Source organism: Gopherus flavomarginatus, chromosome 8 (assembly GCF_025201925.1).
Source record: "Gopherus flavomarginatus isolate rGopFla2 chromosome 8, rGopFla2.mat.asm, whole genome shotgun sequence".
Classification (NCBI taxonomy): domain Eukaryota; kingdom Metazoa; phylum Chordata; order Testudines; family Testudinidae; genus Gopherus; species Gopherus flavomarginatus.
This window is the reverse complement of record NC_066624.1, coordinates 60,890,728-60,908,527: the sequence shown is the minus strand read 5'-3', so window position 1 is coordinate 60,908,527 and position 17,800 is coordinate 60,890,728. Positions and strand designations below refer to the sequence as shown.

Here is a 17,800-nt window from a genome sequence, read left to right as displayed (position 1 = left end):
TGCCTCTGCCAGCTGGAATACTCTTGCAGCATCCCAATCAGCAGGAGACACCAGGTTCTCTTCTAAATCATCATGTCCCAGATTGCCCCAAGGTCTCTTGGGAAGTCTATTTGTATGCACCTTGTAATAGTGGGGTCTGGGCAGCTTTTGTAACAACACATATGCAAAAAGAATTCCTATGAACCCTTAGTTTAAACTAATTGCACCCACAGAGAAATATTAAATATCTTGGATGGAATTTTCCAAAGTGTTTGTGTTGGCCTAACTCGGCTCCCACTGAAGCTAATGGGAGTTAGGGGGAAGCCATTCCACATGTTGTCAGAAAATAAGGACTCTGACATTTACTTTTACTCCATTCTGGTTCTTTCTACCTTCTCTTCACTTGGAAGGGTCTGTGGTCTAGGAGATAGGGCACTGTGTTGGGAGTCAGGAGACCTAACCTCTGCCACTGACCAGCTGGTTGGTCTTAGGCATCTTACTTCACCTCTCTGTACCTCAGTTATTCCATCTGTAGAAGGGGATAATGAGATGTACCCTTCTTTATACAGTGTGCTGAGATCTCTGGATGAAAATTGCTGCCTACAAGGTAAGGATTATTATTTGTGGCAGAATAAACCTCTCACTATGCTACATCAGTAATCATCAGTTACTAAACTACCTCGAATTGTGAGGTCACCGAATCCTTTGTGCTCCTAGACTGGATATCAATAAACGTGATTACTCTCTCAGTGAGCACAAAGCCAAAAAGAAAAATCAGGAAGTACAACACAGATCTCGAGTCATTACCCACAGAGAGAGAGTGGAGATCTTCAAAGTGCAAAATAACCTACCAATGATTTTCTTGGGGGGAAAATGAATACATTAAAACTCCCCAAAGCTGACAGGCTTAGAAATAATGATCCGAGTTTGCTCTTATTTAAAAACCGGCTTCCTGCTGCTTTCACTGCAATCCTTGTTTTAACTTTCAGCAACATTTACAATTAAATATACATAAGTGCTTTCAAAGAGCCGTTAATTTGAAGGTCATTAACAGTGCAAAATATATTTCCTTTATTTATAAAAAGCCACATAATAATGCTATTAATCTGTCCTCTCTCCCTACTTCTAATGGTGTTATTGTCTCTAATATGAGAGCGATTGACTTTACCTTGGCTTCCAGCTACACTGCAACCCATTTTAATTACTGCTATCAGAAAGCAGTCTAACACTCATGTGCCTTGATTTTCCACAGATGGCGTTTTATAAAGAGAGTGATGAATTCCAGAGAAAAAGGAAACATCTGAGTTTGACTTTGTTGGGCACCAACAAAATAGAGTTATACTTCAGGCCCAGGAGTGATCAACATAATAATCTAGGCTGAGCATCACAGCACAGGCAAGAGAATGTCACCCAGTGTTTTCTCCATGAAGCCCATGTCCTGTGCCATGTTTTGTAGAAGGACATGCAGTCTTGCGTCAAAGATCCCAATGATGCAAGAGCATCTTCCACTCCAGAGGCTGCAGGTTTCGGATGATACAGTCTCAACAATGAGTGTGATGTAGTGCATTTCTCATACACACACCAGCTCCTTCCCCCACCCCCATACCCGCACTCTTGTCTCTGTCACAAAAATCCGAGCTTTCCACACCTCCAACTGCTTCTTGAGCGGGCAGCGAGGGCTTTATACTGCTCAGTGGAATTGTAAACAGCCATTTAACAAACACCACACCATCTGTCCACAGCTGTAAGGGAGATTTAAGCACCTCTCCAAGCCACTCACAGCAAGTTTTATGCCCCTACTCCCACCCCAATCACAAAGCTATCAGCTTGGGGACCCCAGGAGGCCTTCAGTCACTGAATGTCTTCTTCACATCCTAGATCTCAGTCTCTCATGGCCTACCTCCCTCAGCTCTGCCCCCTCTCCCCTACCCACAGCTCTTTGCTTTACGAGATAAATTACTTGAAGTACAGCCTGTCAGCAGTCTCCTAGCAAATCCACTATATGCAAAAAAAAAAAAAAAAAAAAAAAAAAAAAAGATGATGACTAGGCTGAGATTTTGTGGTTGCCATAGAAATGTAGAAATGAAACTGACAATTGAAAAGCATTTCACAGAGTAAAAGGACATGATTTGAGAGTGCGAGAGAACAAGATAGATTCAGTCAAAGAAAATAAAGAGTGAAGCAAGATAGACAAATAGATTGATCAGTAGATAGACATAAGAAATAAACAGGGAGTGAGAAAGATAGACTCACTGCCAGAAAAATGCCAGCCTGTGAAATGGACAGACTTGGCAGCATGGAGAACAGAGAGGGAAAGGAATTAAACAGTGATGCACTCAGATAGCAAGACTCAGAATTAGGGATGTAATACGTGCTGGGCTTAACAAGTCACAAGTAGGAAGGGAACATTCATAGGGAGGGCCTGGATGGGACTGGTCTGCTATCTAAACCTGGTTCCCAGCCCTAGAGTCCACGCCAACCTCCCTAGTTCTATGCTCCCCTCCATCTTTCCAGGTACCACCCTCCCTCCACTTCCATCTCTCCAAGTCCATTCCTGAAGTCAGTGGGAGCTGCAATGGATGATAAGCACCTCTCAGGGCTTGTAGTGGGACATATAAAAAAATCTGATGGTAGAACTGCCAAAGTCATGTGCCCCTGAGAGAAAATGGCAGTACGCTGGTGCCCTTTTACAATGCCATGCTGCCCTCTTGCAAAGCTGCCTGGCCTCACAAGAGAGAACAAAAAAGACATTGATTGCTAAACTGGCTGTCAAAAAGCACATCCCTCAGTGTTACTGGAGGCATCTGCCATTTTAAAAGAAATTGTTTGGGATGGCAAGGGCCATAATCAAATGTCACATCTGGGCAAAGAGAGACCAAGACGGACTGAAGAGACAGCTTGGCAGACTCGTAGTGAGCCTGGTGACAAACAACTCAGAATTAATTTGCGCTAGGGACAGACATATCCAACTTCAGATCTTCCTCTGCCCTGTGAGATGTGACAATGTTGCCTGTTGCCATTTCCAAGGGTGCCAGGTGGGCAAAGCCCTCCCTCCAGAGGCATCAGAACTGGAAGAAGAAAAGATCATAAGCCACACACTCTGGATGCAACTCCTGCCCTGGAATGAAGCAGGAGAGGTGCTATCTCTTAGCTGGCAGGAAGAAGAGATGTCAATAATCTGCCTTGGCATGACTCTAGGAAAGCCCTGATGGCTGAACAAAGTGTAAAAGCAGCAGCATGAAGCGGCCAGCCTAAGGATCCAACAAAAATCAGGACAATTTGGTTCTGATCGATACATTTATCTTCTCCTACACTAGAATCCACAGGTCAGGAAAGAAATGGATGGATTGCAATGCCCACCTGGCAGGCTACCTGGCTACAGGCTTTCACACCTAACACTCTCCTCGTAAAAGGCTCAGTGCTGCACCACCGCTTCTAAAGACTCCATAATCTTATTGACAAAAGAGATGCCTTGGACAATCTGAGTGCAGGAAAGGGGTGCCAATCCTCCCGGGTTGTCCTGGAGTCTCCAGGAAATTAAAATCAATCTCTAATTAAAGATTATGTCAGGTGATGAAACCTCCAGGAACACGTCCAACCAAAACCCTAGTGCAAGGGCAGAACCTCCTTCCTTAAAATAGGACAAATACACAGGCAGGAACAAAACTGTCCTACTCCCACACACCAGATTGACTTGGTCAGAGCAGACACCGCTGGGGCCTTACAAGGCCACAAGGGAGAGCAGAATAACTTGAAGAAATAGAGGAATTGTGAAAGGGAGGAATCTGCAGGGCCCACCCCACTTTGTTTCCTACAGCCAGGAGAAGGGAGGCTGGCCATGCTGGAGGCTTCCCACACCATGGACTCTAGCAGCCTGTCTGAGGCAGAGTTTGGAGCTGGCAATAGCAGATTTCCAGCAAGCTGGGAAAGCCACTCCCTTCATTCCCCAGAGGAGATCTGTTGTTTGGCTGCTTCAAAGCAGATGGATGCATTACTCCTTTGCTGCTGGGGCAAGTAAGAGGCCTTGTGGGACATTATTGCTGATGGGCGGTGTGATGGGGCCTGTGCACTCTACCCTGATGGGGAAGGGGCAAGAGTGGCCTGTGTGGGTGGTGGGAAGGAGGCCTTTAAAAAGGAGGAAGCTGCTGTCTGCAAAGCAGGAAGGACTTCGGAGCTGGAACTAGCTGGAGGGATTCCTGCAACAGCAGGGAGAACTTCCTTATTGGAGACCACCAGCCCTATGGGGCATGTAGTGAACTCCCAGCTGAGCCTGATTTAGCTGCCCAGCCAGAATGACTCTTGTAAAACCACTCTGCAAGCACCCCCAAAGTGAGAGGGTATTGCTGGCTATTTCTCTTTTGGGTTGGCTCCAAGAAAGCTTTATTTTCAGACACACTGGAATGTTTGTTTCCCTTTTCAGTCCGCACTGGGAAGGAAATATAAGGCAGCCCAGAAAGGGCAGAGCCCACTGCAAGAACTAAGAGATGGGGATCAGAGTTGGGTCCACCCAGTATTAACTGTGGCTCCATCCAGGTGGGAGAAACATCTAAGAGGGATTGTTTACAGGCAGGCCTTAGCTGTTCTTCCCATCCTCCCTGGGTCCAGAGGAGGGCATGGAAAGGAGCAGGTGGGCTGTAAAGCTGCAGGTATTGCAGCGAGGACAGGCTGAGACTGTTCAGTGAGAACACTATGCTTTCCAAAGGGAGCAGCACTGAGCTGCCTTCAGCAGGTAGAGGGAAAACACAGGGAGCCATGGTTCAGCTTTGTGCCCATTTCAGACACCATGAGTGCAAAATGGACATGGCTACCCAGAAGCTGTATTCCTGTGTATGGGAAACAGGGCCTTAGAATGGAGCCCTGGAAATCTGGAGGTCACTCTTCCAGCTGGCCAAACCCATTCAGAAATGCAAGTCTGAAGCACTGATGTTTGAATTTCACAGGAGAAAACTCCTTGTATCTCACATGGCGGTGACATTCCATTTCTTGTGAACATGGTCATGAGCTGTTCGTTAAGACAATGGGAGAGAAAGACACTTTGAGACAGAAAACTGGGAGGAAGAATAAGGAAATGAATTCTGGGGTGATGTTATAATCTGAAATTCTTCTTAGAAGGGAGTGACCAAAGATTTTATTATGTGGTCAGTCAACAGTCATGCTGGCTCAACTCAAGAGGTAGGAGAGTTCTCAATTAACACATTCTCTTGTCCACCCAAGAAAAGTCCCATCCAACTGGCCCTAACTGGGTTTTATTCCTGAAAGTACAGCCTGCCCACGTCAATACTGCAGGGGAAGTCAGCACGGTGCCCAGCCAGATAATCTTGGAGGTCATGTCTTTTGAAGGTGATGCTTCTAGAAATAATTTAAAATCACACAATAGTCCTCCTTGCACAGCTGGTCAATCTTATCTTTGCAAAGGACCCTTGGAGACATTGCTACTCACATCCTCAAGTCACCTTTAACCTTTGATCTCTATGTAATGAATCATGTGGGGCCTTCTCTTTGAAAAACAGACAATTGACAGAAGAAGGGCAGGTCACACTTCACTTGTAGAGACAGCTTCAGATTAATGCAGAGGAACAGGAAGAATGTAGTTATGATTTCACTTACACAGCCAGAAATGTAGCTCCACATCTATTGCCATGCACCTAGGTGCCTTATGTTTAGAAAACTAATAACAACATCCCAAGCTTCTATCTTTAAGGCCTACAGCAAACCTGCCCTTTCACTTCTTTCCATAAGATCTCCACTTCTTCAACATTAAGCTAAAGCAAACCTTGTACAAAGCCTTGACTCAATAGGCAAGTATTACATTGTGCCTGGCAGCTCATTAAACTCAGCATCCTGGAACGAGCTACTTCCAGGGACGTGGGCCCTGCACTGAAAATGCTCTGCTGTCCGTGGTGGAGAGTGTAACCTTAGGGGTCAATGGTGACAGCAACTCTGGAGAGCAGAACTCTTGCGATGAGAAACCAGGGGAAGGAATAAAGCCCCTCACTCACACTGGAGTTTGCACAATCCATTGTAGGACTTTTTTTCTTGAGAGTGGGAGTGAGAGTGTGTGTGTCTCAGAGAGAGAGAGACACACAGGAGTTTAAGGGAAATGTTCCACAAAACTTGCAAACAGGGGCTATTACATTTTATTCATTTTTAGAGCTGGACATAAATGCTAATTATTTCTTGCTGGAAAGTATTGGGGGCCAGGGAATCCTGTGGAAATTTTGGGAGGGAGGAGTCAGGGAAGCCAGAAATTTTGGGAGGGAAGGGTCTTTTATTTTCAGTTTTCTATTGAAAAGTCAGAAAATTTCTATCACCACTAAAATTTTTCAACTATATAAACAAATGTTTTGAAGGAAGAATTTCAACCAGCCCCACTCATTTTACCATAAATCCTCTAATCATTCATTTCTAGAAAGCAGCTTTTAAATATGCATAGGTGCAACATTTTGAGTCATTTGCCATGGAACGCAATGACATTATTTAGGTCTGGGAAGACTGCTGCTTTGGTGCTTCTCTCCCACTAAGATGAGGGACCAAAGCCGCTCAAGAAAACCTAGAGAAAGGTTCTGGGCAAACATTGATCACTCTGTTGATGGGATGGTGGGCTATTAGAAAGATATTTTATCCCTGGCTGCTGAGGTAACTTTACCCTCACAGGCCACCAAGTCTGAAAGACGACTTGCAACAGACTAATCAAGAGGGAGATGCTTAAAGAGCTGCTGGTAGAAGTCCCAATCTGAGAATTTTAAAATCCTTATGCTCTGACATGGAGAGGTGTCGCTGAGTCTCCCATAGCATCTGCAAAGTCACAAAACAGCAGAACTGCTTCAGGTTGTGGATAGCCCGATTAATCCCAGCTGCCTCCACTTAGATATGTAGTCCAGTTTTTCACTTTTGTGAGGAGTTTGCTTGTTCCACTGCAATACAAATGGCTGGAATTCAGACAGCATTTGCAGCATCTGTCAGTTTAGGTCAATGTCCTGAGAGCACCAGCACAGAGACTCCCGTTTGAGGTTTAGCCAGTGTTGCTCAAGTTCTGTAAATGGTGGGGATGCTTCTGGCCACTGCCTGTGTATCTGAGCCTTGTCTCTGCTGGCTGGTAAAGACTGGTGATGACACAGTAACAACGGTCAATGCTGAGAGTAGGATTCCAGGTGTTCCCAAGGAGGCTTCTACTTAAGTTATCATCTTGCTAATGACCACTGGACCACTTGCATACCAGTACCAAATCTCCAGTATTTGAGGGTAAGACTATGGAGAAGGTGGTCGTGAATATTTGCAGTCTTCAGATCTCTTTGACCCTGGTCATTGTTGGTTTAGACCTCGGTGTAGGAGAGAAACTGTACTGCTTTTGTTGGTGGATGATTTCCCCCTGAATAATGATAAAGACAATGTATCCATGTGAATTTTATTACACCTCTCCGTGGCTTTTCGTACAGCTGCTCATGAGAGGTTGTTGACTGGATGAAGGTTCTTAGCAGAAGAATAATAATTTTGTAGCAGTTTTGAACTTTTTAATACAGAAGAACCTTGAAGATAATGATGAGCAGCTGTTTATCCACCCTAACTGTCTCTCAGACTGAGTATAGCTGGGCCCTGCTCTGTCCCCACTACTGTCCACTGTGTGTACGAGGCCACCAGGAGGGTTAAGAAGAAGTCCTGGTCTACAGCATCTGCAGTATTCCATTATAGCTGATGCTTTTGGTGCAGTGAAATGATGACCCAGTCTTTGCAGGGGAGATTGGGATTTGGATGAGGACTTGATGACTGAAGGTCAGTCCAGAAAAAGACAGAGATAATATTAGTTGAGTTTGGGGCAGCATCCAGAAGAATTGACAAGAATTATATCAGCACCAATAATTGGTGGCATGCAGCCATTACTTCACAGTCACATTTGTGACTTAGAGGTCTCATTAGACTCAAGGCTACTTCTGGATGCTCTAGTAGCAGCTGTTCCTAGGAGCAGGTTTACTATTTGTCCTTGCAAGGTGAGTGGACACTTTTTATTCAGATGTGGCCCTTGTTGTGCTGATCCATACCTCTTTCACCTTGGGATTCAAATACTGAAATGTACTGTCCTGGGTGGGGGATGTACCTTGAGGCCACTCAGAAGATAAAACTCATCCAGAATGTGACAGCACTTGTATGAAGTGGAGCTTTTAGTTGGGAGCACATAGGTGCATTGTGGGTTGCTGGGAGGAGTTTAGGTTGTTGGTTTTGCCCTTTAGAGGCCTAAGTGATTTGGAAGCTGGTTGCCTCTTTCATGATGCTGCTGCTCAACAGCTGACATCAGCAGATGTGCTCAATCAGCAGATCCCTCCATATGGAAGAGGGGAAGGCATTCTCTGAAAGATCCGCTCAACTGGGACATGCTCGCTGCCTTGGACCTGCTGGGGTCAGATTTGTTGACTTTCTGGACACACCACAAAGCTTGCCTTTCTTCTCAGGCTTCTTGGGAGAGGATGGGGGAGAACTGGATGGGGTTAATTACTGGTATGGTATCATGGTATGTAGTTTTGGAAGCAGGTCTGATCAGGATTGCGGAGGATGTTGCAGTGGGTTTAAACAGTCTCCTGTGACTTTCTCAATACTGTAAATTCCCAGCCTTGGAAAAGGGCACCCAGAGCATCAGATGGGTGCTTCTATTAGCTACTCTTATACAAAGCTATATAAATAAAGCATTGTTCTCAGACGAAATATCCCACTCTACACAAATGGCAGGACTGAAGCTCCTTGTGACCAGATATTTCCCACACTTTCATCTGCAATTTAACACTTTCCTGTTGTAGAAATCAGGGGATTGGTCCTGCTTGGAGTAGCGGGTTGGACTAGATGACCTCCTGAGTTCCCTTCCAACCCTAATAGTCTATGATTCTAACACTGCCCATGCCTACTCCCTGGTCTATGCAAGTTGGAAGAGACAGAGGGGGACCAGGGTCTGTTCCATGGGAAAAAGGAGAGAATAAAACTCTAAATCATCATATCTAGCACTTTTCATTAGTCTATCTCAAAATGCTTTATAAAGTAGGTCAGTGTCATTATCCCCATTGTTCAGATGGGGAAACTGAGGCATGGAGGGGGGAAGTGACATGTCCAAGGTCACCCGGCAGGCCAGTGGCAGAGCCAGGAATAGCACTCATGTCTCCTGAGTCCCAATACAGAGCTCTAGCCACTGGGCCAGAGAGTTAAATTAAACAATAGGAAGATGGTTAATGGATCCTGCGAAAGATACATAGCTAACAAATCTTTACATCTGGGAATCTATGGTACCAGTGGAAGCTGCTGGGTGCACAGCGCTTAGGAAAATGACTTACATTTATGTACATGAAAGTAGAAGTCTCAGTTAGGAGATATTTTGGAAGAGCTTGACCCTTGTTCTCCTTTATGTTTTTATAGCTTTCAGCACACTGCCAGTGCTCAGTGAGTAGTCAAGACCAGTAACATAGGTTTTGCTTCCAGTGACAGAGAATATGAGAGGTGGGGAGGGGAACAAAGGTAATTTGTCACTGGAAATAATCAGAGTTAAACAGCATGGCTTCCTAGAACAACTAAATTACTTAGGAAGCAGAAGGGTCAATTTTATTCTCAGCCAGATGGGTTCAGAGGCCATGGACTTCAATGGCCAGATTTGGACCCGTTGATTTCACGTTAAGAAGGGTTGTAGCTCAGTTCTGTTCTTGCACTACATATAAACCACAGAGACTAGGCAAAGCAAGGCTAGAGGGACAACTTCCTATCCAGAGCATTCCCACCCAGTATAATAAGCAGCAGCAAGGTAGTCATAAATGCAGTTTTTTCTTATTTGATCAGTTTCACTGTCATGCTGCTTTATACCTTTAGTTTTCTTATAATAAAAGAGAAATAATAAAAACACAAAGGATCCCTTACCAATTGTGAATAGAAATGTAGTGACACAGTGTATTAGTATGCAGAATGCATGTTTCATATACATGTTGTATTTGGTGTGACAACATGCTTGAATACAGATTTCAGTGGTGAGTATTCCGAACGGTATTAATGCTTGGCTATCAGACAGGCCTTGGAACAGTCCCTTCTGCTGTCAGACAAGGGGAGTTTTTCTTTGCCTGTTTCTCTGGGGGAAACTCTACGAGTTGAAACAAGATCATTTTTGCATTTGTTAGTATCTATTCCTCATTTGAGCTTTGTGACACTTTCCTAACTCAAGCAAAAACTGCCGATGTAAAGAATATCCAGATGCCAGGGTCCACTTTCCACTGAAATCTGCTGGGAGGCCTATAACTCCTTTGTCTTTGCCCTTGCACATTGGGTATCCTGTTCTCCCCTCTCCACAACTCTTTAGGAAGTGATAGATGTCAGCTCTCCCATCTCACAACTCTGAGCAGCCACAGACCTCCCAATCCATGACGAGGTGTTCTTGGATATTGGATATTGGACATCTTGCAAGAATAGGGTAGTAACTAAAGAGAACTCCCACTACTCCTGCATTCAGCTCTGGAGGAAAGGAACAAACCAGAAGGCCAGGTGTCCTAAAGATAGTGCAAATACTTCTGAAGTGTCTCTAGGTCCCATCACCCAGTGTGCTGGTGCGAACAGGAAGGTACTTGTCACACTGTTTCAGGATGCTGGGCAGCCAACCTCATGCCCCATAGAAAACCTTTCCAGTGATTGGGGGTGCAGTGGTCACAGGAGATGGCCCATATGAAACTTCAGTGTGGGGAAAGAAGACATCTGGTGCCCCTGAAAGAGCACAGAGGAGAGGTACAGGCCACCAGGCAGGATGACTTTTGCTTAGAATATATATCCAGTGATAGAACTACCTTTACTCCACCTCCAATATTAAACCCAGACTGAAGACCAGCTCCAGTGGTGTTTGGCTGTATAAGTGCATCTATGCAGTATGTGGAAGAGAGTAGAACTGTACAATTTCCAGAAATTTTTAAAGTAGGGAACAAACACATTTGTTTCTGCTTTTTTTCCTCCAGAAAAAAAACCCAGAAATTTGTGGAAAACTTCAATATCTGCAGTAGTTACATGCTTATCAAAATGAAATTTTATTTGCTTCTTTAAGAATGAGAAATGTAATGTGTATAATTTAGTTAGCGCATAAAAAGTACTGTTGGCATATTTATGAACTAAGTATAAAGTCTTTAGTTTTGATTCAGAGAATAATGACGAATACACCTAGTATTAGGGAGGGAGCTGCAACTGCACGCTAAGGTACTTAGGTGTATTTTTTGCCTATTGTTGAAAATAGAAAACATTAATACTATTATAAACATAATGGGAGGTTATATCCTTTGGGCTCAGACATAGTACATATATAGACCTGACCCGTCATTATTGTGCAGGAACAGAAGAAACTCATGTTTCTAGAGAAAAAGCTTGGAAAATGAATGTCCCTATAATGTAATTAACAGAGAAGAATATTAAGGACCAACAGTAAATTCAGCTATATATCAAACTTTCTGGTGGCGGAGTTACTATACTCTTTAACAGTGCATTATCATTATATATACAGTAAGTGCTGTAATTGTGGACAAACCTAGCCATCCTATGAACCAGTATAACTTAAACAGTTACTAATGTACTCTTGGAAATGATAGCACAGCTCAAGTTTTTCCTTCTTTCCTTCTTCTTTCACTATTCATTTTGAGAGAAAATATTTCATGTAACAGTTTCTTTTAAATGGTTCCCCAAACTGTTAATTTTTCCATACTGGGCCTCATAAAAAATGGAAAAAAATCTGTTTTTTCCAAAAGTTTCTATTTTTCCCCCCAGATCATCACATCTCTGCATGGTCACAATGATGGATGTGAACTAGTGAGCCACCAAATCATAGATGTGAGATACTGAGCCACTGAAATTCCTTAAGGAGATGAATCTTAGGCACTCATATGCCAGGCTTGGCAGCAACTCAGCTAATTCTGGTCGGACGCTAGGCAGGCTCTTTCAAACGACTGATCAGACCTCTGTGTTTGGAAGAGTGGGCCATGAAATCTATTCCCTATGCCATGAATACACTTTGTTGACAGTTGTGATTTCTGTAATAATGTGGTAATGGAGCATGATAAATCACACAAAATGAGCTAAGTAAAGTCCTTACTAAGAGTTCATTCTTTTTATAAACTCTTTACATATTCCAGAGAGAGGCTAGACTGTCCACTCTTGCAACGTTTTATGTAAACACTGACATACTTCGAGTAATTTTAACTAGACAGATCAAATTTGCAAAGAGACTGACAGATGAACAACAAATCAAACACTGGAAAACATTCAGTGGAGATGCCTCAGTGAAGTGAGCAAAAAGATACAATAGGGAAGGATAGATGGACACAGAGGCACGCAAAACATATGGACCTACCTCTGAAGCCATGAAACCTAAGTGAGTAATTTAATAGCAAAATCTTTAGGTCCACATGATGGAAAAAAAAGTTCTCCATAGCCATCTTTTGCAGATCACAGAGATGCTGGAGGACTAACCGGTCTATTTTCCAGAGTGTCTCTCTCCATCTTCTTTTCCTGTTGCCTCTGCAGTCAACAATCCCGTAACAAACACTGTGCATCTCATAATAATCCCATATGAAACCCATGCAGTATCCAACCTGACTGTTCCTTTGCTTCTTCCTCCAAGTTTGCAAAAACATTGAGAGTTGGGTTTGCTTTATTTTTTTCTTATTTCTCTTTAAACATTCCAGGTGCAATTGATCCAGACAGAAAGCAAAGCCAGTCACTGGTCCCTTCCCCCACACCAGCAGTTCCACTGGAGGTTATGAATTTACCGTCCATTCCACTTGGGTTGGTTTGTTTTCTCTGTTATGGAGAAGCAGTGAATCCACAGTAAGTTGACAAAGTATACATACAAATGTGCGCGCGTGCACATGGGAACACCTTTTTCTTTTTCCATTATGTTTTTTTTTCCTTTTTGCAAAAAAGTGCAAGCAAAAGAAAAACAAGGTTTTCTATTGAAGGTACATCTCTTCTTCAATATGAAGACATTAACTGGATTTATTTGGATCCCCCATGCAGTGGTCAGTGAAGTCCTTTGGTACTTGACAGAACAACATCTTGATATTACAGTAGGTAGCTGTGGATACTTTTGAAGACACTTCCACATAGATCATAAGTAGAAAGGGAATGGGGTGTGGGAGAGAGGGTCAGGTAGGGGAGCAAAAGAAGAAAAGAAAAGGAATGTCGTTGTGAAGATGGTTTCTCTGGGTTGGAAACTCAATTCTTGCACCTCTCCCCACCCCACTGGCCCCTTGTTTCTTATCAGTTTTGACTACTGCTCACTGGTGGTAGGATTGGAGTCTATTTTTTTCCCAACACACATTGGTTTGTCTTCATTGTCTTTTAAATATATGATTTGTACACATTTATATTTATTTATATGCTGTTTCCCCTGGCATTGGTAAATGTGCTTCTGTTAGTGAGAAACGGAAGCTGCCGGTTAGAAACGAGTCCCATGTGTTCTTTGTCTGCAGCTGCTACAGTTCTCAGATGATAATTCAACTCTTCCATATTTTTCACTGCTTTATCAGTCTGTTCCTCCCATTCCACTTCTGACCCTTCATTGCTTCCCCTCCCTTTCCCATCCCCATAAAATGAGAGACGTCATGCCATCGAGGTTGGAGACTGACTCATCTGTACTCTCATAGACTGGACACTGTTCAGAATCTTCTTCTGGTGTCCGGCCAAAGTCACCCCTATTCTCAGGAGATCTCTGTAAAAAAACAACAGGTAGTTCAGTTTATATGTCTTAATTTTACACTCTTTAACATGTTTCAGGGTATTTGTCCCAGAGACATCTTATTTTGTCCTTTAGTGTCACTGATGAGATAGGAGAGAAAAGCAGAATAAAAGATGTCCTGTCTCTAAATCTAAAACAATGGACTTGTATTTGCAAGCTCATAAGCAATCATGTATTGGACAGACCAAAAACCAACCTGGATATTTGCCTCAAACTCAAACCGAACCTATCTGAAGTTCAAAAAAGTTGGTTGATTTGAAGTTATTTATTTTTTCCATTTCCTGGTGTGTATTTTTCCTGGAAGAGAAAGTAGTAAACTACCACAAGAAAGGCAATTATCATATTACTTCTGACCCTGTCTCAACCAAGAAGCACTGACAATCTCAAGAGAAAGCCAGTCTTTTGGAGTCAGATCTTCCTCCCACAGAAGTCAATGGAAGTCTTTCCAATGACTTCAGTGGGAGCTGAGTAAGAGTTTAGGTGAGTACATTGTATGTGCCACTTACTCTGAGGTCATCTGGGCAACAAGCTGGAGGGAGGTGAAGCCAGCAGTCAGGAAGTTGTCTCTGTACTGGCTCATTTTAATGGCGCTTAACCAATCTTCTACTGAGGTAAAGGCAGTGAAATCTGGGATGGAGCGGTCTAACAGTGGCTGAGAAGGCCTGAAACACAACAGAAAGGAGCCTAGGTCAAGCTGGACTGGAAACACAAGCCAACAGATGCTGTAGATCAAAAACAAGGGTGAAACCAGCCAGCTAGAGATGGGGTCATGCTGGGTTGCCAGTACTTTACCTAGTGTATAATCAGTGAAGCATTGCCAGTCTGTGACTGAGAAGTACATTTATTTTGTGCTTATTAAAAATACACCTATCCCAGTCCCCCTACCTCCACATATAAATAAAATCCATCTATTTTGGATTGCTGCCAAAAATCTTAAATCCCTCCAACATTTCCTGAACTCTCAGTCTCTCACTATACCCTCCCACACCCCTTGCTGCTACCCCCAAAATACCTGGGAAGACAGAGAGACCTTGAATCTGAGCTGAAAGGCACTGCAGATAGTGTCTGACTTACTGTGGCTAATGGATTGTAGAACATGTGCAGGATGGGTGGACTGCTAACAACATAACTCTTTCTAAGTGTGGTCTGGACAGGTCCTTTGCAGATGGTTTGGAAGGCCAAGGTCTTTATATGGAGTTGAAAGTGGTCCTGGAGATGGTAACTTATGACAGAGGCAGAATTTGTGAAGGTTTGTGGCACATGGGCACAAACATCTGTTTTCATGAGGTAATGGAACACAGCCTCTTCAGCAAGGAGGCAGAAGTGTACCTGGGAACGCTGAGTCACTATACCATCCTATCCTATCCTATGCATATTGCCCCTGCATACTGCACACTCAGTCTTCACTAACATCTGCACAGCCATTTGATTCTACATTGGCTATTTGATTCTATCTTGCTCATGTCTTTTATTATTCACTGTTTAGGATTATTTTCATGCACAGACATTATACATCTGAAAGTTTGTTGAACTCCTTGTACACCACCACTATTTGCATGGGTATTTGGTACATGGGCACTATCCATTATTTGTCTTTCATTATTCTCCTGTTTAAAAAGTTTCAATATCCAATTAAAGGGCAGAAACAATACCATGTGACTTTCACCATCAATCACATGCCACGAATAACCAATAGCAAAGAGTCCATCCATGAACAACAACAATTGTTCATTGTGGTATGTGGCTGATGGCTATTTAAAGTGGATACATATGCACAAATCTTGATTGGGTCATGAATGATTTGTCAACAAAAAAGAAAAGCAAAATTAATTGGGTAATTGATAGCCTAGCAACAACTCAACCAGATCTATGACCCTACATCAGGGGTGGGCAAACTTTTTGGCCTAAGGCCAAGTCTGGGTGGACAAACTGCATGAAGGGCCATGAATGTAGGGCTGGGACAGCGGGTTGGGGTGCGGAAGGGAGTGCATGGTGTGGGAGGGAATGTGGTGTGCTGGAAGGGACTCAGGGCTAGGAGTTGGGGCAGAGGAGGCATGCAGGGTGCAGCGGGGGCTCAAGGCAGGGAGTTGGGTTGCAGGAGGGGTGTGAGGTATGGCAGGGGACTCGGGGCAGGGTGAAGGAGGGGCGTGGGGTGTGGCGGGGGTTGGGGTGCAGGCAGGAGGTTCAGGGCAGGGAGTTGGGGTGCAGAAGGAGTACAAGGTGCAGGCAGGGGGCTCAGGGCAGGGAGTTGGGTGCGGGGTGTCAGAGGGGGCTCAGGGCAGGGGATTGGGGTATAGTAGGGGGCTCAGGACAGGGAGTTGGGGTGAGGGTGCAGGAGAGGTTCCGGCCTGGCACCGCTTACCTGGAGCAGCTCCAGGGGGGCAGCAGTGCGCACAGGGGCCAAGGCAGGTGGTTCCCCAGTCCTGGCCAACAGGAGCTTCGAGGGAGGTACCCACAGGCAAAAGCAGTGTGCGGAGCCCTCTGCCCCCCTCCCCCAGAGGCCGCAGGGATTGGTGCCGGATGCTTCCTGGAACAGAGTGGGGCCCACGGCACCACAGGGGTGGCAATCCCAGGGACCGGATCCAAAACCCTGAGGGGATGGACCCAGCCCACGGGCTGCAGTTTGCTCACCCCTGCCCCACATCCACGGCTTGGAACATTAAGAGATGAGTTTGCAAAACCTAACCATTGACTCTCCCAGAACTTCCCACTGCACATATAGTATCAGGGCACTTTGAGACTCACACAGCGGTGATGGTAGCCACAGTTTTGAGGCTTGCCGGGTTGCGGATCATTTTATCTAGGGTGTTGACTATCTCAGTGAAGCGAGGGCGGGTGTTGCGGTCTTTCTGCCAGCAGTCTAGCATGAGCTGGTGCAGCGCAGCTGGGCAGTCCATAGGAGGGGGAAGACGGTAATCTTGCTCAATTGCATTGATTACCTGCAGGGAGAAGGAGCATGAAACCATCAGGTAAATAGAGGAACAAAGCTCAGAACAGTCATCAAAGTTAAAAAATCAAACCCAACCCATACCTCCATCAAAGCAACATCCACCCTGGAAAAAATCAACCTTTCCACTGGCCAAAAGATTCACACTAAAGATAAGAGTTCCCAAATTCACTGTGTCAGATTCACTGCTGGCATAAATGGCTGTATCTCTGCTGACTTCAGTGATGCAGCAGAGGCTTTACAAGAGGGATGATCTGACCCAATACCAGAGCAAAGAGCTTTGTGTTCTAAAAGCAAGGTTTTCAGAGAAAGATGGCCTCTGCAGTACACTGGTGCACCTGTGACAGCAATCAACACAGCTGCCTGCACTAGCACAGATACAGGCATCTAAGCACTGAAGGGAAACTACTAAAGTAATCACTTTGCCACCGCTGCCCTCTCCTTTCTCCGAAGCAGAATCCTTGCCACCAGCTACCATGTTCTCCCCGTTAATGATGTGGTTGTGGGAAAGCGGTGTGATCACAGGCAAAAGGAGCCGAGGCGGTGTTGCTGGCTCAGATGGAACCAAGGCACTCAGAGGTTAATTTGAGCTCTAATGAGTCAAGGGTATTGTAGTCCCTCTCTGTGGAGAGCTGCCACTCTCATTATCTCTGCGGATCAAACTGGAGTACAGTAGCTGAACTACCAAGTCTCTCTCCCTGGGTTATAAACCCTCTGAACATTTTCAAAGGCCTTCCGGCTTCCTGAAGTCCAATTATCAGCCTACTGGTTTTTCTTCCCAATTTCCCATCTTAAAACCTTTCATTCATCAGCCTTTTTCATCTTTAAAACCATCCACTGCTGCACAGGTTGGGAGGCTGGGGCTGGAGTAGCTGTGAGCTAACACCTCACAGCAAGAGCTTCTGCACTACTCTCTGCAGTGACTTCCGGAGAGGGACTGCTGCCAAATCTAAAGCGATATTTGTGGTGTGTGTGTCCAGGTGAGCCCCTCATATACTCAAGACTAAGGGCCTGTCATGGTCTTGTGTCACCAAAAGACCCAGAGAGAGATGGAGCCAGGTCTTTCTCTTCCCAAATATATAGGAGAGAATGAAAAACGAGCCCCTCACCCCTGTTCTGTGGCTGTCATACAGTGGGAGGGAGAGGAG

The 17,800-nt window shown here is 44.6% G+C and overlaps 1 protein-coding gene across 6 annotated transcripts in view; it reads right to left on the bottom strand.

The window, feature by feature from the left end:
• The window catches only part of EPHB1 (EPH receptor B1), a 451,153-nt gene that overhangs the window by 13,301 nt on the left and 420,052 nt on the right, over positions 1-17,800 (bottom strand). For 5 of the 6 annotated variants that reach the window (XR_007775966.1, XR_007775962.1, XR_007775965.1 and 2 more), the window contains exons 14-16: positions 16,451-16,644; positions 14,212-14,367; positions 12,320-13,678 (exon numbers count right to left, since the gene is read on the bottom strand). Coding sequence is in view for 1 of the 6 variants with exons in the window: in XM_050965380.1 (XP_050821337.1) it covers positions 13,570-13,678; positions 14,212-14,367; positions 16,451-16,644 (459 nt within the window). In the remaining 5 variants the exon portion in view is untranslated. Of the gene's footprint in view, positions 1-10,985; positions 13,679-14,211; positions 14,368-16,450; positions 16,645-17,800 lie in introns of those variants that run through there. The other variant, XM_050965380.1, reaches the window with a different exon arrangement.